The 27,562-nt window shown below is 32.7% G+C and overlaps 1 protein-coding gene across 1 annotated transcript in view; it reads left to right on the top strand.

Annotated features, from left to right (window-relative positions):
• Positions 1-1,523: 1,523 nt before the first annotated feature.
• Positions 1,524-27,562, top strand: part of Fas1 (fasciclin 1 Fas1 domain-containing) — a 69,069-nt gene continuing 43,030 nt past the window's right edge. Inside the window, exon 1 of the mRNA XM_090106168.1 lies at positions 1,524-1,750. Within this exon, the coding sequence (XP_089962294.1) occupies positions 1,643-1,750 (108 nt within the window). The 5' untranslated portion in view covers positions 1,524-1,642. The remainder of the gene's footprint in view (positions 1,751-27,562) is intronic.

Below are 27,562 nucleotides of genomic sequence, written 5' to 3'. Positions count from 1 at the left end.
GCTTTGAGACAAAAGTTACGAGTGATAGCCTATTATCTGATGAATTTTAACAAGTTACGAAACTATTTTGTTGGAAGAAGGTTCGTAGAAAGTTTAAAGTAAAATTGCTGTTACATTTAACAAGTAATGCGCTCGGTTGGGATGATGAGCTGTCCGGACCGGTGTAAGATAAAACGTACCCGAACTTAATTACCTCCGCTAAGTAAACAACCGTCAGGTACGCGGGCATTCATTTTAATATTAAAATGTTAATCATTTAATTAGGTTTTAACCGGAATACCTCTTTATTTAAGTACTTATTAATTAATTATATACAATGCTACTATACTCTCAGCTGATCAAATAAAACTAATTTATTAAAAGTTATCTTACTCGAAAAGTGTTCTTATATAAAAACACTATACAACCGTTGATAGTAAACTTAATAATATATTTAAGTTTTGATTAATACTCTTGTAGGACTTGAAAAGAAGTGTTTACAATCGAAAGGTGTAGAGTGAATACAATAGGGAAGATTTTAAGATAACGAACAATACAATAATAGGCCATAGGTGTTCCCGTCATGTACTCGACCCGCTTTGAAAAGGGCAGGTATAAACTATGAAGTTATTTATTCCCTAACAGTATGTAAAAAATATCGACAGTCAGTGATAAATATAGAGCTTAACTGTACAAATAAAATTAAATCAAAAAGTATGTCTGTTATGTTTTCATAACAGCTTTTTTTAATTAAATCTGTTTTATAAAAGTATTCAGCAAAAAGTAGACAGGTATGAATAAGAATATGGCGAATACTTTGGCCATTTTCGGGGACGATCCCAAAAGATTTTATCGAATTAAGTTGTCCACAAAAAATCTCATATAATGCAAACAAAGTCGTCAGCTAGTGCATAATATATTTCACTTTAGTGGATAAAAGAGGTCATAGGTTACGAACATAAAGTATGGTGTCCTAGCCTAGATAAAAGTCGTATCAGTTAAGTGGTTTGCTTGTAAACCATAAACAAAATTGATTGGATTGCTCCCATTCTGTGTATTATTAATCTGAAATGCATTGATGCACTTGTTATGTGTAGTTTGTGATTGATAGAGCGAATTATCAATGAAAGAGAAAAGTATGATAGAGTTAATACAATAATAAGGAATTATTGTAATTATAATTGAAGAATTATGTTACAGAAATAAAAGGAATAGGTAACTAGGTATAATATTTAAACATATTATCCTTGATAATGTATCTATTTGTTAACAAACAAATAAGTAAAATCTCAAATAATTTAGATTAAGAAAAAAAGCTCCAAAAAGGCAGCTTATGTTAAATGTTGTTTCTCTAACCACATACAGTATACGGTACTTTTGCTTTAATGTTGTCGATGTTCCATATTATTAAAAAAATCAAAAAATAATACGTTAGAGACGTTACATTTTGAATGGAGCATGGTCATGATTCGGTAGTGACCAGTGTGACCACAATGCGTGTGTGAGTGGGAAGGAGCATAATCTACGTCAGTCGTCATCGCGCCGCTGCCTCCGAACAAGCCGGCATTAACTGTCGTGCGCTCTCACAACGCGCGCCTTTCATACCTCCCGCAGATGAAACTCGCGAGTGTTCAGTGAATTTGTGAATCAGGATGCTATAAAAATGGGTGGACGACACGTGTTATTGTTTGTTATGCTCGCATGCTCTGTGACTGCCGAAAGGAAGCCGACCATCTCTGAGAAACTTAGCGAAGACGCAGATCTGTCGCAGGTACGAGTGAACTTTCGATAAATTAAATAGAACACTACGAACGTTTCTTTGTAAAGTTGCACGAACTTTTAAAGTTTGGTGTAACTCGCTAAAATGCCTGTCGGCTGATGCAGTGATATTGGGAAAAGTTTGTTAGACGTCATTCTAAGCGTCTGCATACTTTTAAAACTAGTTTTGGTTAGCGTTTATGTTATTATAAGCCTGCTTTTATCGCGCAATAAAAGTAGTAAACGTGTATACTGTATTTATATAAATTTATCAATTAAACTTTAAAAGGATTTTAGTAAAAGCTTACGATAGTTTAGATAGATAGAGTCCTTACAATAATTCGGAGAAAAAAATTACTAAATGAACAGATAGGCTAAAAATTTATTAAAAGTATCGTTAATAAGCTTTATATTACATTATTATACAAGAAGTGTATTTTTATACAAAATAAAATAAATAATAGAGCCACTTATAGATGCCTTGCACAGGCTCTCCTAACTTTTGCAATGTTACACCTACGATCGGGTATAATTTAAAAAATATACCAAAACCTTCACGTATCAGTTTCAATTATACTTAACCAAAAGCCTTGATAGACATTGATTACATGTTCTGTAATCCCCTGCAGTGCATTTGCGGTAAAAATACAGCCTGCCCTTGCGGCTCTAATAAGATTACGTTAATACTTATCCTGTTAGGAGGCGCTAGTGGCCGATGTTACGTATGACTCACATAGGAACAGCCGTCTATGCTAATGGGTACATTCCTACGCGCTTTGACCTGTTATCAACCTTTCTTTCAACTAATACTTTAGAACAGTGACGGATGTTCTAATTCAAATAGTTTAGGATCAACAATTATCGCGTACTTGCATGTAGAGTCTGAAGTATTTTTGAGACCGTCGCACCATTTCTCTGCACTAATGATTATTCTTGAGTTTTATATATCGATTTCCTTTTTTCAATAGTTTCACAGGAGAAAAATACGTCATTAAACGAACACCAAATTGCTGGAGCATTGCATTGTATGCCAGCGAAATTTTGGGTCAGAATTATTCGGTTGGTTTGGTTTAGGTTATCCCTGTTCTGCTCTACGGTTTTGTACGAAATAATAGCTGCATGTACTCGCCAAGAACTATTAAACACAATGACAGACATTACACGAGGAGGTAATCGTCAGAAAAGACAATTGGATGAATATTACTTCCATTGATGAGATATGATACGAACGAAGGTGTCAGATATCTTGCATCTGGTCATTCATAAATTTCTGTTATTCATTGCAATACGCGTGATGAATACGGAAGAAAATTAATAACTAATGCGATAATAGTCTAGGTATAGGAAATGTATCGTCACAATATTGGATATTTACAGTCTGTGCAAGGTAATATGATAAAGTTACCTTTGTGTTTCGAATTCATTGACTTTAAACTGAAATGGTTTTATTACAAAATTAACATAATTTTCAGGACGCGCTTTGACGATCTCCGTGAATATAATAATAGAGTGGATGTCTGAATAAGGGTCATTTATTTCCTTGACCGATTTTCCTTACAATAACATAATTATGATAACCTAATCATTCCCTGAATCGGATTCAATTCGAAACAATTTCATGAAAAGCAAGGAACACCTGAGACATAAATTAGTAGTGTCCTCGAGTGCTGGTCTTTGTTTATACAATTTTAATTCAACCTCAGATTAACTTACTGCGGTCTACTAGATCAGGTCCTTTAAAGACCACATTGGTGGTCGACCTAGACCTTTTTATAGAGGTAATATCTGAAACATAAGAGGTTAATGCAAATGATCAACCATTCATTACGTATGTTGTCGTAAAATACTCTAAGAATTATGAAGTATTTGCAAAATCTACGCTCTATTGTGGCTCTATGCAGATCTTTGGTAGTAATGAGTTGGCATGGCATCAGAAAAGTGTCACATAAAGATCAGGGCTTCATTCGTGGGTGCAGTGCACCAGAATTTTAAAAGTGAACGATTGAGCTTTTTATTTCTATCATCATAAAATTTGATATATGCAATTCAGTAGTAAATTATTACCTTTTACATATGATACAGTAGGTAGGTACATTTTGCAACTGTAGTGCAATACCTTATACCTACACATGTTTTGTAACTATTCGCATCGTTGCACGATGAGTTAAAAGTGTATCATACTTGAGTATCTCCCCTTCGCGAACACTTCAAATTAAACCCTACCTTGCACTCACAAAAACAACGCTCGTTACAAAATGGAAACCGTCAAAATATTGTATCAGCGAGCGTCTTTCGGGTTAAAAAGAAATAATAAAAAGTTAAAAAGGGTTGAAAATGTTTTTATTTTTGGCGTACGCTCTACAAATTCTTAACTCAGATTTCTAGTGTATTGTGGTAGCTCACGATTCTTTGTTATAAAAGGTACTTGGATGTTGAATAGTTACAACAATGTTGATATAAAATACTGAGCAACATAATAAAATATTTTATTAGTAGTGATTCCTAATATTATAATTAAATTTTCCTAGAAAACTTCTTGTTAGTCTATAATATTACAGTACAGAAATATCCAGAAGAAAATAATGAATATTATAGATTACTAAACTGCCGATTAATATTCAATCGTGGAGGAACAGCTGAACTATTTAGGATGACTAGAATTGCCATCTTGAATAAAATCTGATTTCAACTTCTGCAAGTAATGATGCTTTAAAGTAGCGATAAAAATTGCAATCGGATAAGAAAATGTTTGTACTCTACATATAACTCTACCTTACTGGTAAATTATTAAACGATAAGAATACAGATATAAAAAAATTAATTGGAAATTTTTTGGAATAATTAATTTTGATAATCTTCTTTTGAATTACTATATGTAAACATCTTTTTAAAATAATTAAAATATATTATTTTCTGGTGGTAATACGGATTAATTGAGTAACGGTGAGATTGTCTCAGTTATTAAAATGACATGGATGAAATTGCTGGCTCATTTTTTGTTTTTGAAAGCTTGTTAAATATTCGGAAAAGACTGGTACGGTACTCAGACCGTGAAGGCGTATCAAACGGACAAAATTGCGGATTAACTCTCACATTTATCCTATCCCATATTACTTTAAATATAGAAGGTCTCAATGTTGGGATTAATGTTTGCAAATTTTTCACTGAAGTTAGGTTTACTATTTTTTTTCATAAAATTATACGAACTATTATCATGACGACTTCATTTCTTTATCATTCTCATTGCCTTTAATTTGACAAATACTCTATGTGCCTAATTATAATATTCTTCCAGATCGTTTCAACATTTCATGATTAAAATACATATATAGCCAGAGTAACTTCCTATGTATTATGTAATTACGTAAGTACTCAAAAGTTTAAATTTACACATGCGTCCGACACCTCCTTCCGTCTTGTCACCAAGGTCACTTGGTATACTCCTCCCCTATACGTGTGATATGAACATTAAATTATTAATTAAAAAATGTATTCGAGCTTTGTATGATATTTTTTTGGTGTTTATTAGTAACAAGCATTTCTGTGAGTATAAGTTTTCAAAAATTGTGTTTTTTCCGGGGAAGAAGAAGATGTAAGCGTAAAAAAGACGATGATATAATGTATTTTTTTAGGGAAATAGCGTTATAGAACGAACGTTAAAAAAAGAGGCAATGAAGCTGATATTCTTTTCATGTATCTATGTCCTTCTTTCGGTGTTAAGAACAATAATAATATATTTACGCATGTATTATTTGCACACTAAGTTCCTTGCGGCTAATTGAGCTGTCTCAAACGGTCGCATCCGCTTTGCTAAGGACTTTATACCAAGTTAAATTATGAGCGGCTCCTGCCCACGGTATCTGGTGAGATATGGTGTTTCTTACTTATGTTTATTGGAGAAGATTTAAAAAGGTGAAAAATTCTAATATTGGGATATTTTAAATAATTTGTTAATGTGAGTAGATGATGTAGTTATTTGGTGTTGTTTCAAAAACGTAGATAACATTTGTATTTTAATTTTTAAGTAGTAAAAATAAAGTAAAACTAAAAAGTACTTATAGCTTATAGGTACGTACATACCGTAATTCTACTGATTTTTGAAAGCCTTCACGTTGTACTAATTACAACACTTAATATCATTATCGTTCATTTTTATAAGTAGAGTACCTTAATTGTAAAATGAATATTTAATTCTGGAAGGCAATCCTATCACGTTACCGTTTCCACAAATTTATTAGTATGGACAACGGCTCCCTTCATCAATAACGGACGCTTTAATTTAATTTCAACTCAAGTTGTATGACTTATTGTTTCAAACTTGGACGTTTAAACAATCCTCGATTTATTTAAAAATCGCGTTATCTTCACAAATTCGGTCTAATTAAAAGAACATAACGGTTGAAAAATTTTTGTTTAATGAAAATTGTTTCGTGAATTCGTCGTGGTATTCGCAATTAAATTGTGATCCAGCGTGACGTATTGTGTTTTAAATTCCCAAAAATTTAATAACTCTTCTCGAAGAGATTTCGAGCTTGAATTTTCTCAGTAATCTAAATTAAATTACGGTCTTTATACCGTATGACCGTGCAGTTAATGGATAGCTATTATTTTCGCATGAAATAATTTTAAAATCGTATATTCTAAATTAACTCTAAGATTATTAAAAAAAAATATTTGTAACTATTAATGATTGAATTACTTTGTTTCCTTTTTCCGTGATCACTTGAAAGGGACAAAGGATATTTATTATCTAAGTTGATCAGTATTTATATAATGTCGGTTGAGGTTCCAAAATGTTGCCACACGCTTTGTAAAAGCTTAGTATATGCTCTCGTACTTACATTAAAGCAACAATTTAAAGTAACCAATGAACATGTTCGATATCATCATGCAAGAGTCAATAATATCATAAATCTTTTATTTATCAACCCGTTCTCGTTAAACGTCCCTTAGAAGCAATATAAGCTTCATTTCCTTAAGACATTTTACCAGAAAGATCAAACGAACTTTTTTACGAGTGAGTATCGTTTATCTAATAAGCTACATAATATACAGGAATGATACATGTATATATTTTACATCGTCTAGTTATATGTATGAAGTGTCACTTTATTTTGCTTTATCTTCGTTTGCCAAGTTGTTCATCTGAACAGTTAATTAACGCTACCATAAACAACATAAAACAAAATCGGGTTAACTGTCTTAATTGTAATTTGTGACAGCCTGGACAGATTTTTATGGATTGTATGTTTATGGGATTAATCTCTGCCATGCAAAATTATGAAACTATTAAAATAGCTCAAATATTGTGATAATATGCATCTTCAAGTATATGTAGGTATCGTCTTCGTCATTAGGAACCTCCGGTCTTCACCATTTAGTTACCCGAAAAAGCAATTTTTATACTTATACAGACTTTGAATACCAAATCTTCCTAAACGTGCCTAATTTCATTGGAGGTGTGAAAAAACATCCTGTCACCGTTTCCTGCGTTTCTGGGAGACAAATAACAATAGGTGTGGAATTTAATATAGGCATCTGGATGCGGGCGCTGTTCCGTATCAAGTTAGTGGATTTAGTATTCCGTCCGTGAATCATCGCTTCAGACGATCGTAAAATATAGACTAACGTATTTTTAAAGTTTGAAATTGTCATTGCAAAGGCGTGCCGAGGACGCGTCACTCGTATTCAAAAAGGGACGTTGGAATTTATTGGATACTAGAGGTCCGCCCCGGCTTCGCCCGTGGTACATACTTCGCAATAAAAGGTAGCCTATGTCCTTTCTCGGGTATCAAAATATCTCCACACCAAATTTCATGCAAATTGGTTCAGTAGTTTAGGCGTGATTGAGTAACAGACAGACAGAGTTACTTTCGCATTTATACTATTAGTATGGATTTAAAATCGATATATCAAATCAAGTTTTAATGGCTAGTTGTATATCTAAACTAAAGACATTTAATACATTCATCAATTTATCGATACTCTAGCATAATATTTTACGTTCAATTTACTTTATACAAGATATTCTGTAGGACTTGATATTGATACAGGGTTTTGAATTATAAAATTATGTATTTAATTTATACGCACAAATTCAAATGATAATTGTTTATAACGGGTAGGTAAAATGAGAAGTTACTCATTGCCGCTTTGAATACATTAATACAAAAGTTTTGTAAAACATTGTTTCAATTCTTAACAAAAAGTGAAATACGTTTCGTTTTGCGAAAAAGCAGGAAGTACAATGAAGTAATTGTGTTTCAAAGTTATGTGTATTCAATTTGGAAGGATTCTGTTTCGAGGTAGCAGTAGTTTTCACAGGATACTTATGAATACTATTGTATTCATTGACACCTTACAAAGCCTCGTCTGAAACTGAAACTTAGGAAATAATTTAATAAGTTAAATGTAACAAAAATTTGAATGTCATTTTTATTATACTAGCTGTGCCCTACGGTTTTACCCGCATTGCTTTGCTCATGTTGGTCTTAACTGGCTATCTAACCCCGAAAGAATTTTTCAAATCGGACCAGTAGTTCCTGAGATTAGCGCGTTCAGACAAACAAACAAACTCTTCAGCTTTATAATATTAGTAACTATAGATTATATAAACTTTGAGTGTCTCGCACCCTTAACACGTACATAAGTTGAATACTTTCCTGAAATTATATTTATTTTGTATGTAGTATAACTACATACTGTTGGATTAATTTAGTCACAGCTTTTAAGTAAGCTCTTGACACTGTTTCCTCTTGGGCTCAACACGCAGCATTTTACACTTAAAAATAAATACATCATAAATTATTACATTTTACAAGCACGAACGCGATAATTAATTAGAAATTTTATTACTTCATAACAAGCTATGAAAAGATTCTCATTTTAGATTCATTCGTATTGAAATATGATTTGATGTCAACATTTATGATAACGTATGTAGATGAAACATATACTTTATTATTCTGTCTTAGCTAATATTATATTCTATTTGAAGTAGTTGTTATGTACGTACGTTATTTTATGTATTTCCTAATCTATTCTTTCAATTGAAGGAGAAAAAGAAAAACAACAAGGGCAGTATTTAATCTAAGAAAATATTAAAGAAACTGATCATACACAAAACTCCTTTGTTCGCCGAAATCCCTGTTTGATTTGTGTTTTAGTTAATCACGATTTAAGAGAAAATTATTTCGAAACAATGAGACCTTGGCGGAAATGAAATGTCTCCTTAATATTAAGGCTTTGTCAAGTTGAAATGTGATTAAAAATGTATATAGACTCTACATTAATTTAAGTGGGACTCGCTCGAACTAAATCAGTTAAATTATAGTATCACATTAAGTAGATAGTAGATACTATTGTAATAATGTATTGACCACATTTACTGAAGGTACGTAGGTACTACGTACCTAATATTTTATTACCATTCAATCGTATTACGATCACATGAGCTTTCGATTTTATAACTCTATTGATGCTTTTGATGAACTTGAAACGCTGCTGCTTGCATTACCTGTCTATTTTATTAAAGATAATAATAGTTCTGTATTAATTACAAAAATATCTTTTGATATCACTTTTTTCCATCAGGCGCAGAATACCTACCTATCATTAAGAAAACTTACCGGTTCCTATACAAGGAACATTCACAACTACATATATATTTAATTAAAGTTGTGAGTTAATTTATATCCATTGAAATAAGCTGGGTATGCTTGTTGACATTGTATTGAAAATTTTCAACAATTTATATAAATTTATTAATTTATTCAACGTGTATTGATACAAAGATTAATATCCACATATTGTGTTCGAAATAAATATAAAGAATGAAAAGAAAACTCATTTATTCAACAAATACCTACAGCTAGCGAACCTATATTGCTATGATCAATCCCGTTTATTCCTATAATGCCCTTTATTATATACAATATTCTTTATTGGACGGTTATTCAAAAGCGACAAAAGGAATGGTAAGGCCAGTCTGGATAAACTTCAGCCAAATAACTTCTTTGATTTATTGTTGATTGAGCAATATAAATACATTTTCACCGTTACAAATAGTTTTGTTTAAATTGTAGTTTGTTCTTTGCATTCAAATGGAACGAATGTATTGTACGTTGCATGTTGAAATATATAAGTGTGGAATCAGAAAAGTTGGCGTACGTCGAAATAGTGACAGGCTGTATATTGATGAATGACGCGTGTTTTCGTGAACGTGACAGAATGGTGGATTTTCTCTATTGTCTCTGGTAGATGGAGCATCCGTCGCTTAGAGCTACGCACTGTCGACCAGTCGCCGGCGACTCAGTCTCTCGGCGACCAAAACAGAGAAACTAGGGGCAGGAAACCAAGCCGAGCGACAGTATTCTAAGTACATTCGTGCTGAATCCGGTCCATACAAGAGTCGCTACGACAGTTGCTTGCAGTGCGAACGCTCCCATTTGAAGCCGTGCTTCTATTGGTCGCCGGCGACCGTCAGTCGCCTGTGCGTCGCCACAACGCGGCGAGTCGCCGAGTCGCCGGGACGACTGACGACTCAGTGCGCAAGCCCCTATTTAAACTATAGTAAGTCACAGTCGCCGGCGACTGAGTCGCCAGCGACTGGTCGACAGTGCGTAATAGCTCTTATCGTGTTACCCCGGGTTTTATATGGCTGCTCACCTTCGTAGTTCGTACCACAAAACCTCAGCGTCATTCATGTTTTTCCACTGAAGGCAAATTGCTCATGTAATGTTTGTATACTGCTTTTTTATTTATTAAATAATGATGAGAATGAGTGAAGAATTTAAAACTTAAGATTTTTTACAATCTAAAGAAAGTTAGACAGTTTTACTGGAATCTGGAAGTTGCAAACATTTTAAAAATATAGAAAGTAGAAACATACATATATACATATACAGGGTGTCCCACTATTGGTATACTAAGCGCGAAGGGACTTGTAGTTTTGCATACACTGATCACGTAAAAAATACTTAAACAAAAAAATTCACCAAAAATTTTTTGCTTAATTTTTCCTGAAAATCCATGTTTTTATCTCTAGCTTCACACAGCCGGCATATACCGCTTCTCTAATGTGAGCATTTTGTCTATGAAAACATGATCTTAAACGATAGCTCACGTGCTAGTGGCAAAGTTGGGCGGGTTGCTTGTTAGGGGTGTACACATAGAGTTTTAAGAATTCATCTATTTGTCAAAAAAATTCATCTGGATTTTTATAAGTATTTTTTACGTACTCAGCGTATGCAAAACTATAACCTCCTTGGGGCTTAGTATACCGTTGCTGGGACACCCTGTATACATATATACATATATATACATACATACATATATACATGTGGATGTAATCCAGTCCGTCTGTGCGTAACAAAGAATTGTTACGCTTTTGATAATTTATATACGAATGATAAATGATACCATGGAAACAAATGTAGGCTTTTGTCATGAAAATAAAACTTGAAAAGGGTAAATTTGATGGAAATATATGTGAAGTTCAAAAGTTAAAACACTGAGGGGTTTCGTCGTATGTACATTGTTATTAACTACATACATAAGCAGTATTAATATAAATAGACATCATTACAACACAAATTAAATCATGTTCAAAAACAGCACTTAATCATGTTCCTTAGGGAAGCTTTTTGTAAACTTTTAAAGTACATACAAGTACGGACCATTAGACCCGTCATCGTATTTAATTTATTGCCGTGGCCCTCATCCCCATCAAGCATGTTATATGAGCCGTGTTCATATGTATACCCTAATAAGACACTGAATTGGTTTTATTGAATAACAAATTCTTATAGATTGAATCCACTTAAGATTTCTTCGTTGAGAAGGTTCATTTGGGGTAATAGTAATATGCTTTGCTATTGAGTATACTTGAGATTATTACGTCTTCTATGTTTATGAATTAATAGTATAAATGTCATCTCTTCTTGTCTGTTTAATGGATCATTCTTATTACCACGCAACGAGTTTAGCTTTCCATTCATCATAAAGATACATTTCTCAGAAGGATTATAATTATGTAAACTGTCTTATTAAAATGTCGTATGTGTAAAAATACGGAGCCAAGTGTTATAAAAACTGGATTGCTTCTTCTTCTTCAATTGCTTATGGAAGCTTATTGTATCCGGTCCGCGCTCTTCAGTCTCGGTCCGCCCCGGCTTCATCTATGTTTTGCTCTCCATAAGAACCATTCTCGTACTTCAAGGAATATTATAAAAAATGTATTAATGATATCGGTTCAGCCGTTCTGGTGTTTTGCGCTTACCAACACAATTTGGCGATTCATTTTTATATTATATATTGAAGAAAACAAGAGGCAATTGTGAACTGGTGCTTGTATATGAATATTATGGTAATTTGGTGAAGTCCACCGCAGGCTTCCGAGTTCCTTTTCCTTTCGATGTAAATAGCCGGACCGATTAGAGAATTTGCAATGTAAATGAATTGGTAGCAAGCTCCTTTATGCTCTTTAAGTTTATTTAGCCAGTCGTTTGATGGATACATTGACTTTCAATATTGCGTGAAACTGGCATGCTTAGGTTTGCATTAGAACCCTTTGAATTTTGAAATATAATGTCGCTTTGTAAAGTATAGAGCAACTTATGTACATAGTAATATTATATTCTATTGTTCAACTGTTTGTTCATTATAAAGTAAAGAAAGGCTGTAAAGAAAGTTTAGCTTAGTTTAATATTATTCACCAAAGGTTTAGTCAATCCATGCATATTCCACTTTATATCGACTCTACATTTCTATATCTATGTTAAATATGAACTAACACACACCACAACGAGCTATTTAGTCGGTGGTTTGTATCGTTAATACACTAGATAAATATTAGTCGTCAACAAACATTGCATCATCAGCATTATTTTTCAATCCAGTACAATCAGGATGATTGGATTCTGCGTATATTATGAGGGGATTATCACTCGAAACGTGAAATGAACAATCAGGAAATTACAATAAACAACCAAACTTGCTGTGATAAATTGATTACGCTATGGAAATGACGGCTATTCGAGGTTTACTATTAATTATTAGGCACACAATTAGGTAAACATATTATATAAAATAACATAATATATAGTATAGGTTATAGGTCTCTACCGTCTTTGTATTGTTAGGTGGTTGACATGTTCAATTACACATGGTTCAATCGAGGGTTCACGTTCTGACAAAAGCCGCAATATTAGCATAGATATATTTGTAACGAAATAACCTAAGCAGCTTGCAGTCTGATGTTATAATACCCTGTGCGTCGAAGAGCACTTAAAGCTGTCGGTCCTTAATCTTCCGTCCCTTCCCAACCAACAAATCGTTGCTCTATAGAAGGGATAAGAACGTTTCAGAGGTGCTAACTGGTAGTTCTATAAGGGTGATAAGAACGTTGTATAAACCCCAAAGTTATAAAGCCATTTGATGGTATTGTGTTGTTGTAGCAGCAACTCAGATGCCAATTGGACCTATAGAAGAGTACACTTATAGAATCGCGATGCTGTTATAGAGCGAAGTAGTGATATAAAAGGAACCGCGATGCTGTTACAGCGCGAAGTTGTGTTATAAGAGTAACCGCAAATCTTTTGTAGCACGAAGTTGCGATGTACAAGTCACTGCGACGCTATAATTATAATACAAAATGGTAAATCGTGTACCAATTGATAATACGAGTAAATGACTATAGGAACCATCATCGTGGTGTCGAGTATTAATTTTTGTTACACTGTTAATTATGTTAGATACGTAAACTGACTTGTGAATGAAATTTTACTGATAGATTATATGCATAATTACGCTGTTTTTTTCATGCCCCCCTCGAATTATTGAGTTTTAAGTAATTAAAAAACTAATTTTACACCAAATTGCTGTATAGGATGCCAAATAGCAACTCCGTGGCTATTATACGTCCGCAAACGAACATAGTTTTGACAACTGTCATGCCATATACTGGATTAAATTAGTAGGGTTCCCTGATGTAAATAGAAAACCCATAACATGTTTTATTTTGTATTTTCTAGTGTAAATTCCGATTTTTAGATTCCGATCCCGAATTGTCAAGCAAAACACTAGTGTCTGAATGGTCTGCTTCTGAATTATCACAAACCACATGATGGCTGTTAACTTGGTTCTGTTCATAGGATCTAACAGATTGTACGGAATCATTGTCCGTATTCGAAGCCTCACCTTGAATTTGTCTGGTGTCAATCGTTACTGAAGCTGCGATTTTTTTTAATTCATTCAATCCATGATTATTAAATAGAACCCTTCAATTATTTACGAGACGGTGCTGACAATATGGCAGGTTTTTGTTGTTTTAAAGTGAAAGAAACTCTCTTATAGGCCGTATATCTCTCGTAAGTGTCGCATTTTACTACATTAATACGCCGTTTTTGTTACATAACAGAGTTATTAACTCTTTTATACAGTAAATCAGTCCTATAACTCTGACCACTCAGCTATTAAACCACTGCGTTATAATGGGCAGAAAAACACTAATATAATTCAATTAGGTTACAAAGAAGTGATATAAAACTCGGATATATCACCTAATTGCTCTATTATGGAGTTTCAGCAACCATGAAGATTCACAGTGCTATAATAGTAATAAGGAAAACCATTACAACACTAAATTGTCCTATTGTAGATTTTTTTACGCCTCTATAGGCATGGGACTATAAAGGTTACCCTAGAATCGTTTATTGCACTAATTTGCTGTAAAAAAGAGACCACCAGCGCTGTTATGTGATAATATCGTCCTGTTATTGCTGTACCAAAATCTGGATAAGAGCTGCTCTATAAACGCCGTATAAAATAGTGATATAAACGTTTACATCACCTTGTTATGGGACAAATTTGCTGTGTATGATTATAGAGCAAAATCATCTCATTAAACGCTATTATACAACAAGCTTGTCACCGCGACACTGTTATACGTCATTTAAAAAGCTTTTTAGTGATGTAAGTTATTGTTATAGGACATCTTTGCTGGTTGGGTTCGGACTATGGAAGTGATGGAATAGTGCTTATGTATTTACATTTACAAGTGCACTATAATATCTTCTAGCCCTTAGCTCGTCTTCATGGAGTTTGGTGATTGTGGTCAAATTAAGTCAACTTAAAAAAATATAAAATCTATCAAATCTGTTGCTCATATAAGTAACTGTAAACTAAAAAATTATCTTATTATGTATTTATTGAAAAATGTTCAAAACTACCTATATACAGACAGAGAGATTAGATCAGAATAAAAATGAATGAATAATAGAACTCGTCGAACTCGGTAATCCTGCATTTGTTTAAAGCATGGGATTTAGTCCAGTACAATAGATGCATACTATGCAAGTGTTGAAGAAATTATTTTTACTTTTTTATAACGCTTGGCATAGATGTGGTTTATATTCGTCTAACAAGTAGCAGTAGGTATAGGTACTAAATTTCACCGAAACAGGAATAATTTAAACTGATATGAACTGTTAATTTAGATTGATTAAAATCCAATTAATACAAAACTTTGCTTTGTTTACGTCTGTATTAAACATAATAGAGAACTGCTATTGAAAATAATAAACCGACATTGTTAAGGGAAATCCGACAAAGTTGAAGCAAGTAATGAAGTTTGAAGACGTCTCTAAGATTCAAGTTTGTTCGTTCATTATGTTTAAAGATGGAAATTCATGTCTAAGTTGGTCAGTGTCACAAATGGGGACGTGAAGTAATAGAAACATAGTCGAATGCAGACGTTAGTTAGTTGTTTCGGAATTTAGTTAGCGCTTTGGTACGAATGAAGTGACTCTCGGAAATGTCCCAGTGTATATTAATTATCGTTTGGGATTTGATTCAATAATATTAGTAGAGATGGATAGATTTAATTGAACAAAGATTTGATATTGCAAATAAGATATGGCTTTGACTCTATTTAAAGTTCTTTGCTCTCATGTTAAATTACCTATTTAATTAGATACCTGACAATCTTCATTTAATAGGTACACATTCAGAATACCGTCGAAACAGTTACCAAGGGATTAACTTTTAGAATATTTTTCAAGTTATTTCTTTAACAATGAATTTCGTCATAAAAATAAACTTATTTTTATATTGTATAAATCATAACCTTGTTTGTAGTTCGATACGTATTTTAATAAGATAGGTAGAAAAGACCTGTACCTAGTACCTCTAGGTACTGCCAAATCCCACTTAGCAGTTCTAAGTGCCAATTATTATCATAGTTACTTTGCATAAATATTTTGATAGTAGAGCCAGATTTTATTTCACTGATATCTGCCCTTATTATACCACGTTTGATAGTGCAGTTATTAAATATGATCTAAACTGACTATCTAATCTATACTAATATTATAAATGCTAAAGTAACTCTGTCTGTCTGTCTGTTACTCAATCACGCTTAAAGTACTGAACCAATTTGCATGGAATTTGGTATGGAGATATTTTGATACCCGAGAAAGGACATAGGCTACCTTTTATTGCGAAATATGTACCACGGGCGAAGCCGGGGCGGACCACTAGTATTTAATAAATATAAACATGTTTATGGAATGACTGACTAGGTACGATAAAATTACGTTATATGAATTTAATGTAATCGTTTATTACAATAAATGGACATTCGTACTTCTTTTAACTGTTTAAGCTAATGAAGATTCATATGAAATTGAGTTAAAAGTCGATCAATATCTATTTAATAACTGAGACGCTGTTCTGCCATACTGCCCATTTTTTCTGTCCATAAGAATCTCCCTTGTGCCTTAACGTTAAGAAATAGCCGAATTGTTGAAGCCGTTCTCAATATTAGGCGCATTTCAGCTTAGCAACATTTGGCGATTCATTTTTATTTATATTACTAACCAAAATTAAATCTAACCATAAATGAATACATAGGTTATATTGTACTAATGGCCGTGGTTTACTCAACTTCTCAAGTGGTTAATAGGAGACTGATACCTCAGATTAGCCTCGGTGAATCATCAACTCAAATATCATGTAATTATAAAACATTCTGTGGAATATACATTTAGATAATTATTAATATTTCCGAATTACTAAAAATATAAAATAATCTAATCTAATACACGATAAAGGCGAAAGTTTGTAAGGATGTATGGATGTATGGATGTATGGATGTATGGATGTATGGATGTATGGATGTTTGTTACTCTTTCACGTAAAAACTACTGAACCGATTACAATGAAATTTAGCACACATATAGAGGGTAACTTGGATTAACACATAGGATAGTTTTTATCCCGGAAATCCCACGGGAACGGGAACTATGCGGGTTTTCCTTTGCAAACGCGGGCGAAGCCGCGGGCGGAAATCTAGTGCATAAATATAGCGTGATTGGCTAATGGTTATAGTGATTAACCAATGTTAATAAAATTATTTCAATACTAAATTGTTAAATCAGTATTCTGTCTCTTTGAATTCGAAAATATTTTATGCTATGTTCAATGATCCAACTTAAATAATATACAAAATTATAGATTTAAATATTGTGGCTCTATTTTATATCATCCCCTTTTTTCATATCTAGTAACCTACTATTCTCTAATCTGTGCCTATATGAAACATAAGTAGAATACATTTGTAAGCTTGTAGGGTCAGGCAGGGGTTACATGTAGCACATCTTTTCACCATTATATTTAATATCAACGTAAAAGGGGCGAGCCTATTACTGTAATCCGGACACAATTCCAATCTCCGGGCTTAAGAAATATCATATGAAATATATTATAACAGAATGTTCACCTTTGCACCAAATCAGGAAACCAGGCCCTACAATCACTGGTAGTAATATATATGAAAATTATAAGTTTAAGCGTAAGTTTTCCAGATAGCCCAAACATGCCTTTATGGAACTTAAAATTAAAAATTCGAAAGACATAACTCATATAATCATAATATGAATGAGTGTCATAAATATAAATGTTCTTTGGGGTTCGAAACTTCGTCCATTAGAAGCTGGTATAATATACTAGAGCACGACGCGAGGATGTCACAGCCATAATTAATGATCCTACAAGTGAATAAACTCATTTTGAAGGGAGAGCAGAGATATATTTTCAAGTATAGGGAACATCGCGCCTAAACAAACTTTGGAGAGGCATCTTGCATAACCACTAAACGTAAAATCGTATAAATGGAAGATCTAGAAAATATATCTGTCATGAAAAAAATAATATCTGTAAAATGAAGGATTAATTTTAAGGGACTTCAACATGCTCATTTTCAATTATATTAAAATAATAGTCTATAAAGTTAAAGAACAGTTCAAGTTAAAGACTCGAAAGCGTTTCATAATATATTTTGATAAAAAACTCGGTAAATATCAAACAATTTCTCTCCCAACTTTCCAACATTAATTCTGTTATAATGACGCCTTCGTGATTTTATGTTGTTTAAACTCAAAATGTTTTATTTCTAAATATTCCCATTCAGTATATAAATTACTTTTATTCGCGAAACACACACGCAGAGCAAACGTATTATTTGTATATAAAGTACCTAGTTAAACTTTGTTGCTAGTTTGATTCTACTCGTACGAATAGCTGTTTTTGTAACTTTCCATCACAGTAACAACTTTGATAAAGTCATTATAGTTTGATGTAGGTAGCTCTTATGGTCGTTTCGTTTAGCACATGTCTGTGCTATTTATAATAATTTAAGGGGCACGTCCCTAAATTGAGTAAGGTAACGCTCAGCTATCCACCAAGTCACCTCGTGCCTGAATAAACCCGAAGCTCTTAATAACTTCGCATAATTAAGTCTCATCTCGGTCGGCTTTACAGTGGAAGGTCAGATGTTAATAAAAAATGCCTCATTTTACCATAGTGAATAATACTTACTCTCGGCTGCTATTATAACGAAGCCTATATTTTAAAATGTATATGTCTCTTGACATCAACAATAATCATCAACATTAATTTATAAAAGAACTCTGTCGAATTAGGTTAACCTGTAATGATAGTTAGTTCTATGTGTAAATAAATAAATAAATAAATAAATAAATAAAATCAGTATTCCGTGACTGCTATACGTAATGTTCCTGGACATTAGTATCTTCGAATTTATCATATCCAAACATACTATATCCATTTGTAGGAATGGACAATAGCACGATTTTCATGACAGATTCTTGTTGATATAATATAAAATAATTTAGTTGAAATCTATCAAAAAAATAATTATAATAAAACAGAATTCTGGTATTCTTATTGCTCTGGAAAAGACTGGAAAAGACTTTTATATTTTCCCAGAGCTGGCTACCCTAAACCTATACCTTTTTAGTAAAATTTCTTACTTAATGATTCGTGTTTTAAAAAAATCCCGTCCTCATATTTTACCCGTAATTTATATCAAATCCACTCCCCATTCAGAAACTGTGTACAAATGCTGCACCGTAAATCACTCAGCTATCCGTTTTAACTTTCGGCCAACCATGATTTGATGCCATTAAATATAACACAAACATTGTTATCATCGCAATTGAAAGTAAGCAGGGAAGCGTAATTCGGCTTTAGTAGGTGGCCTTATTTGTCGCTGTTAAAATGCCTGCCCTACGGCTATAGCGAATATTTTTTGTCGTGTTTGGGATGTAAATATAACGTATGTTTTGCAACTAGCAATTGTGTAGATGTACCCCAGGCACGAAACTTGTAACAATAGATGAGATCCTTTTGTGTCGGATCATGCGGGTCTGATCAATATTATATGAAAATATTATGTATGACTTACATTGTGCAAGTTTTGACTTTAATTTCTTCAAAAGCTTAGTGTAGAAATGGGATACAGTTAAGTTAGAGAATTAGCTTTACGACAAAATCTTTTAAAGTACACATACTTTATAAGATGTTGTGGTGTTTGTTTTAGTAAGTAGCTATCAACTATCACATAAAAGAAAATGTTTCATTAATTCAACATATTATACAATCCTATATTAATATTTAACCTTTTTTAAACCTACATCAGTATGTATAACGAGTTAAAATCTGACTACGAAATTTATTTAAACCAATTTTGTGTTTAAGGCGTTACCCGGCAATTTCGACTATGTTCAACCTCTATAAAGTCTGGTACAACATAAAGCACAATACCAAAAAAAATATATAAAATAGGATGGTCTTGGATCTTTAATTGCTCGCGAGGAATTTTTTCCAAAGTTAATAGATTTCCAGAAAAAAAATGTGCCGTGGTCATCGATTTTTCCGCAAATACTCTATAAACTTCGTAACCTGCTGACTTAGAGCTCTGAAAATTTTATGTTTAATAAATTATCAGTTACACAACAGTCCCTGACGAGGATATTTTGTTTCACTGATTAGTATCTTTTTAAATACAAAATGCGAAGAAAAAAGAAGGTGCAGCGGGAGAGGTTTGAGATCCGTCAAGTATGGTCAAGGTTATTAGCGCATGTATAAGCCTTAAGTGCGATCTTGGTGCTCAACTCGGTAATTTAGAAGTTAAAGGGATGATGTTAAACTTTTTACGGTTTTAATATGCATATCGTATCCTATTTCATTTGAATATCATAGTAATTTACCAGTAACGCCATCATTAGAGTCGGTAGGTAGGTACTTTAAGGTATAACTATACGTAGATAATATAGAGGAAAATTATCATTACCTACTAGATGATTTAATAAGACAGGGATATAAAAAACAAATATCACAAAAGAAGATAGATATGTATACCTATCTGTGAAGTTATAATATGAATAAATTAACTGCTATTACTACTTATTTTTCCCATTTTTATATTTTCAGGTCGGTAACACATTTCGTGAAAAATTCCATAAAATCCAAAACATAAATACGGAGTCGCGGCTTAGACCCCTGTCCTTGAAATCTTTGAAGATCCGACGTCGGGTGATCATTGATGTCAAATTGTGTGCCACCCTCGCTAACTACGCCACTTTTCTCTCCAATTTCAGATAGAAAATTATACCTAAATTATGCGTCATTTTCTTCTACACATCTGTTTTTATCGACGTTCCCAAAACGACGGGAGGTTACAATTACTAGCGCATGTTTATTTTAAAAGTTTTCATTGAAAGTAAAAACTAAATCGATAATAGGACTACTAGAAACCTGGACAGAACATTCTTGTAAGTATGAGAGTAATTTCATATGGGAAGACTGAAAAATATATCCATCTTGGAAGGTTCTGTGTCTAGCAAAATTATAAACGTGCCACGTGCGTCTCTTAATTGCACTTTGCGAACGCTCTGTATACAAAATTGAATTCATTTATATTTGTTTGTGAGCGCACCAAAATGTACATACTAATTTGTCAGAGATAGCGTTCATTTTACTGGAAAATTTATCATTTTTACCTTATAACCATTACAGTAGATACGAATATAATGTAACATTTAATCGTAAGCCTTTTATATCTCACATGTGTATTAAAAGTACAAATATTTACCATAAAAATACAGAAACAAGTTTATTTTATTTGCTGAATGTAGTTAAATACTAATCGTTCAAAAATAATGTTTGGATTGTATTCATCATATTTGGCAATTTATTTATCTGTTGTGTATTTCGCAGTTGTTATTTTAGGACTTAAAAGTTAGTTTCGTAATTCCCAATATTTTATTTTGCATGTTCCAATTATTAAGGCCTTGAGATCCTGTGTATATTGCATTTCCCTCGCTCATGAAACCAATACGTTTACGTAACATTACTTACATTAATTAGGTACTACTCCGATATCGTTACTTTCTGAATCGGCATTTACAAGTGCAATCGAATAATTCTGAATTGCTCATACTAGAACATTCTGAGTTCTCAATGGGGAATAAAATTACGAATGCGGAGTTTTATATTGGAAGTGGGTAAATGAAGGAAGCCTGTAAAGGGAGTGTTCCGGTTTCGCAGCTCGCGATAATATGGCTTCCGTTACGCTAGTGTTTCCAACTTATGGACACGACCTTACTATGTGGTAATCTGTGTATTCTGGTTTAACTTCAGTCGGTTGTATGTACGTGATACTGAGAACTTTAGCTGCGAAGTAAATCAACAACCCTCTGCTAATTGTTTGCTTGGAAATAGGGTTCAATGGTTTCTATATATCCGTACACTGCAAAATGGACGACTTATGTAAAAGAAAACTTTATACTGTGAGGTGCGTTTGTTATTTTTAAACATTATCTTCATTACATTCGTAAATATATGTAGAGCAATAATTATATGTAGGAAAGTCAACTGACATTGGCTTTACAAAAAACAATAAACGAATACTAACATATTTCTGTACCTAGTACAAATTCAAATTAATTTGTGTAAATGTAATGTCCTGAAATCATGAATCACATGACGCTGATTTAAATTGCAAATGTTATGATATTGCAACTACGTGCATTTGTCGAAATCATAAACTACATTGTACCTTGTTCCAAGTAATGTGAGCTTTCGATGTGATCTCATTGTAATAAGCATTATATTATATGATTTATTTTATCTATCATTTTTTTTCATCTTATGTTAGTTTTAATTCAGTTAGTATTAAAGATCTATGAGAAGGTTTTCCAGCCCAATTGCTTTTATAAAGCAAAACCAATTTCATTTGGCTTCAGTTTTATCGATGAAAAATATTTTAAGATTTTTTATTTATATTTCGATATTATCTTAGCATAATTATTATCGAATATGGGTATTCTACTTTGAACATAAACATTTTCACAGGGAAAAGTTAATTAACATATAATGTAAACTTTGCTCGTTGGAATGTTTGGAGAAGGCATAATAGATAGATAAACTTTAACAATATCATATTATATACTTACCTAGTTATATTTATAGATTTGGATTTGGTATACAAATATTTGATAATATGTTGTTTGCAGTAAAAGTTGTTGGCAACAACTCGAGGAGTTCAATAACAAGTCGAAATACGTAATTAACAATAACTTTTATAGTAGAGCTATTTAATGAACATCTCATTAAAAGACATTCGCCAATTATAATAATCTGTTACTGCCTTTCAAACAGAAGCTAATATAATTTATTGATATTAAAAACTGTTATAAAGAATAAACGACCTAGTTAATTTAATTTAAACATAATGATATTAACAGAAAAACTCTTATTAATAAATACACAATGCTTCCCTTGTGGATCACATATTAAATGCACGCAAGCGCATCTTATGAAACCATCGGCGGATCAAAGGGGTATTAAGACAACGTGGTGGTCTGATATAAATACCAAGGAGTATAAATATTAATTCGATAACGAACAATACCACATTTATTTGTAAAATTTACAAATAACTTATTGTAGTAAATCTATTAATATTTAGCGAAAGCTGGTGTTAATTGGAAACTTTTCCAGACGCTAGATTTTCATATTATAATAATTTATACACAATTTTCATTATTGGCAGGTAGTATAAGCCTTCTGAATAATTTGATACTTATTATTATTTGAACAGTTTGATACTAATAATGATGATTCGTCTCAACTAACGTAAAATTCGTAAAGCTCTCACTGAAGATGGTAATTGTAGAACCATATTTTGCCATGTCTACTATGATGTATTTTAGTAAGTATTTTTAGTAAATTATAACGTATATCTAAATATTATAATATTTATTATATAAGCTACGGAATAAAGAAGAAACAAAAATCTAATAAATCACCAATATCAGAATCAGATAATATGTTAACAGATCAAACATCAAAATAGCATAGCAAAACAAAAAATATTATGAATTGCTATTTTAATTTATTGACATTGGTGAAATGCATACAGTGATAAAAATTTACGGAGAAAAATAATATTTTAAAATCAAAATCGCAGCTGGCAGTCGGCTCTCCACACCGCCACGCCGCGCCGTGCATTATGCTTAGTCACGCTATTTCATTGTAAACCAGAGTTGGTTATAAAATATTAAAGGTTTAATATGAAGTCTGATATGCGATGTATGCAAATCGAGACGTATAACCACTAAGCAATTTGAACTAATCGCTTCTGAACACGGTTATGCGGATATATAGAGATCGTTTATTTGACAAGTACAGTTTCATTTATAATGACACAAAACATGTAACAATTTTTACGATTAAAAATCAGACACAGACACAACAAAAAGTCGAGATAGTTCAATAAAGCAAATTTGATTTCTGCAATAAAACAATCGAATCCGCTCAATAATGAAATGACATATTGGCAATTTGGGGGACAATAAAATGCGTCCCCAACGCTCCAGTCATCCCATATTCATCGAATCTACAAAGGGCATATTAGCGTCGAAAGTCAGACAACTTATGTTTCATTCAGCGCGGAAGCAGGCCAGATCTAACGAACAATAGCCAGGGACGATTGCTCTTGCAAAATTAATCAGTACCTATATCCATGCCGAAGCACACTGATTTATGGTGAGGGAATTAGAAGTCGGGATTTTCCACAACTGCGCATATTTCGGACTCTCGGACATGGTGCCGCATAAATTTACCGCGTATGTTAACCAGTTTACATAATTGAAAGAGTGCTGAAATTCAGCATTGGACATTTGACGAATGCCGCTTCTTTTGGTATTATAATAATTCTTTTTTATGGCGTTCAACTTTTACATAAGATCAATTAAACACAGGTTAATGTTAAACACGGCAGTAGCCGTAAACAAACAAATCGTTTTTCAGACGCAAATGGACATGAAGGTAATTTCCAAAATATCATAAATTTGACAGGGATTTTGATCATGAACTGTTAATAAATATTGTGAATTAATGGATAATGATATAGTTGTAGGTTCGGAAAAGAATGTAAAGGTTTTTATTAAGTGACTGATGATTAGACAAACGGCCAGGTGCATATGTTTGATGTTATAAGCACTGTACAAATGCGATGCATATCCTCGCAAATTATGTAACAGTCATTGTATAAGATAGAAGTATGTTACATTAATACGACTTCCCATTGTATATACAATTGTACAGGCTACGAGTATAAATGTTTTTGTATGTCATCGCAAAACAAAAGTACGGAAATATATTTATAGACCGGGAGATACTGACACAAAATTTCGAGTCATTTGTAACAGGATGGCGGTTCTACAGGGGTCTTAGTACGCAATGACAAAAAGAAAAACGATGGCGTGAACGCTGGTACCGGCGGCTTAGTCGCGTGGGCGTTAGTCGAACTCGTCGGAAAATAGCGAAAGTCAAACGATTTGTAACAGTATGGCACTTATTTTTCCTGTAAGTTTGAGGATCAACAAATATAAATACAAAATTTCAAAGATCTATGTGTTGGAAATCTTCACTTATATAAATTAATAATAAATTAAGTTTTCAAGTATGACAGCACTTTTTCCCCCTACTAGAAGTATGGCAAATATAATAATGGTCACATTTTATCAAATACTCTCCAAAAATCCAAATGCAATACTGGTACAAAAAGTTTGGCGAAATAAAAATTTTTTGCAGATTTTCGGCGGTATGGCGACCATTTGGAATCGTCCGAAAAGTATGGCATGGCGATTTTCGTAAATGGCTGCACGACGATAGTTACCTGTGCAAAAGTTAGCCTGGTACAAATGGTTGAATGATTGTTTTATTTAAATCAACATATTCGCGTCAGTATGGCGGGCTGTAAGTCACACCGGAAAAGTATGGCATGACACTACCGCCTACTACTTTTTTATGGGCTATCGGCAAATTCTAAAATTTTTGTGTTACAAATCGTTTGACTTTCGCTATTTTTCCGACGAGTTCGACAAACGCCCACGTGACTAAGCCACCGGTACCAGCGTTCACACCATCATTTTTCTTTTTGTCATTGCGTACTAAGACCCCTGTAGAACCGCCATCCTTGTTACAAATGACTCGAAATTTTGTGTCAGTATCTCCCGGTCTATTATTGCAAACTCCAAGTAATTACTTTCGTGTTTGAAGAATGGGTTATTTTTAGGTGAAGCTTTTTCTGGCATTGTTTACTTCGTCATCCCATTTTATTGTATTCGATAATGAGGATAATTTTAATTGCTTATATAACAGGTGGTAAAAAGATATTCATTATTATTAGATGTTAAATAAATTGTATGTCCTTTTGATTGTATAAACATTTTTGGTTTATGTTATAACAAAATATATGTATAACGTACATAGTATGAACTAATGACACAAAAGAAAAATATATCAGATAAATTAAATGTACGTATTCTACCACCTTAATCTATATGAATTAATAGTGAATCACGAAAAAACCTCTCTAATTTATTTACTTACGTGAAATACTTAAGCTTAATCCACTTACACCCTCCCTCCTCTATTGTCAAGAGACTAGTGAAAACCTATTTTGTACTCATTATTTAATGCAAGGTACAAAGTAGTGTATTCATTATTCTTACTGTGATAACATAATTGATTGAAACTAATTGTTTAAGCACGCATAGTATTAATGCTGATTGCTTTGATATAAATTTGATCACTCTAAATTAAATTTAGGCATGAATAAATCTATCTATTGTATGCAATCGTAAAAGAGCTCCCATATCAAGCTTTAAATTCGAATCTATTCATCCATATTCATAATTTATTACAAGAATATATTTACTGTGACGAAGCTACGTATATACGTCGAAGGATATAAGTTAAGTCACAATGCGAAAGTTTACTTTGTCAGAAATATCAAAAGCGCTTAGAGTTGGTGAGCCAGCGAAATATGGTATGTCTTTGTGGGAACTGAATGAATAGCGATGAAATGGGTTTAGCTTGAACTGAACGTCGCATAACCATAAGTTATACGAAATAAAATGTTATTTTAGGTTATCTGATCTTGTATAAGAATATGAGTAGGTATTGTAAGGAGGTAGAATTTATGTTTGTTTGTAGGAAGTAATATACTTACTATAATATGTATTTACATTCTAAATGAGCTTTCATTTAGAAGAATTTTTCTCTAATGTATATTTTTGAATAGGATTTGCTTTGTCTCTCAGTCTTAATTCAAGCGACGCGAACGACGACAGGACCGGAAAGTTGATTATTATCTTTCTTAAATCTGTACTGTTTTGTGTGTTCAACTTCCAAGAAAAGCTTTACAATAAGAGCGATGAATTTATAATCAAATAAATAATAATTTTCTCAAAATTCCATTTATCTACTAAGCCAATGTACAACCACTTTTATCAATTTCAAAATCACTCCAACATCTTAACAGAAGGCTAACATACTTGACACTGGCAAATAGTTATATCTTCTTGCCATAACTGAAAAAAAACAGAAGGCTGTAGGTATATAAATATTTATTGATAACCGAAGAGTATAGAAAGTAGGTACTTTATATTATTTTCCATTAAGTTAAACAATATAATATTATTGAAATATCGATACCTCCAAATATTACGAATAAAGCTATCACAAGTACTTGTCCTTTGACAACAAAACCCTTTGAAGATTTCACAGTAGATATCGAGTATCCTTGGTAAAATTAATTATGAAATAGTGGACAAATTCTCAGGTATTACGGAATATAAGATTTGTTTAAAGGTAATTCTCAGATATTGATTAAATCTGTAAGAATCAAACAGAAATAATTTAATCAAGCTTAATTTAAATCTAGAGCTGTATTATTTCAGACATATTAGTATGTACTTATATTATTCAGTTACGTTTTATTATTTATTTTCAAGCAAATTATATTATGCTTGTGCTGTAATGTGTAATGGTGGTAAGTGATAGTGAACACCCTGAATTCAAAAACGTCCGTGTTCAAACAGATTCATCTCATAAAGTATAATTATTTTATCCAAATGTGTCTGGCGCAAAGATTTAATGATGGCACAAATAT

This window comes from Colias eurytheme, chromosome 10 (assembly GCF_061535395.1).
Source record: "Colias eurytheme isolate Ceu_HAF_F1 chromosome 10, ilColEury1 Martin Lab GWU primary, whole genome shotgun sequence".
NCBI lineage: Eukaryota > Metazoa > Arthropoda > Insecta > Lepidoptera > Pieridae > Colias > Colias eurytheme.
The sequence above is the reverse complement of the archived record's forward strand: the minus strand, read 5'-3'. Positions and strand labels throughout refer to the sequence as shown.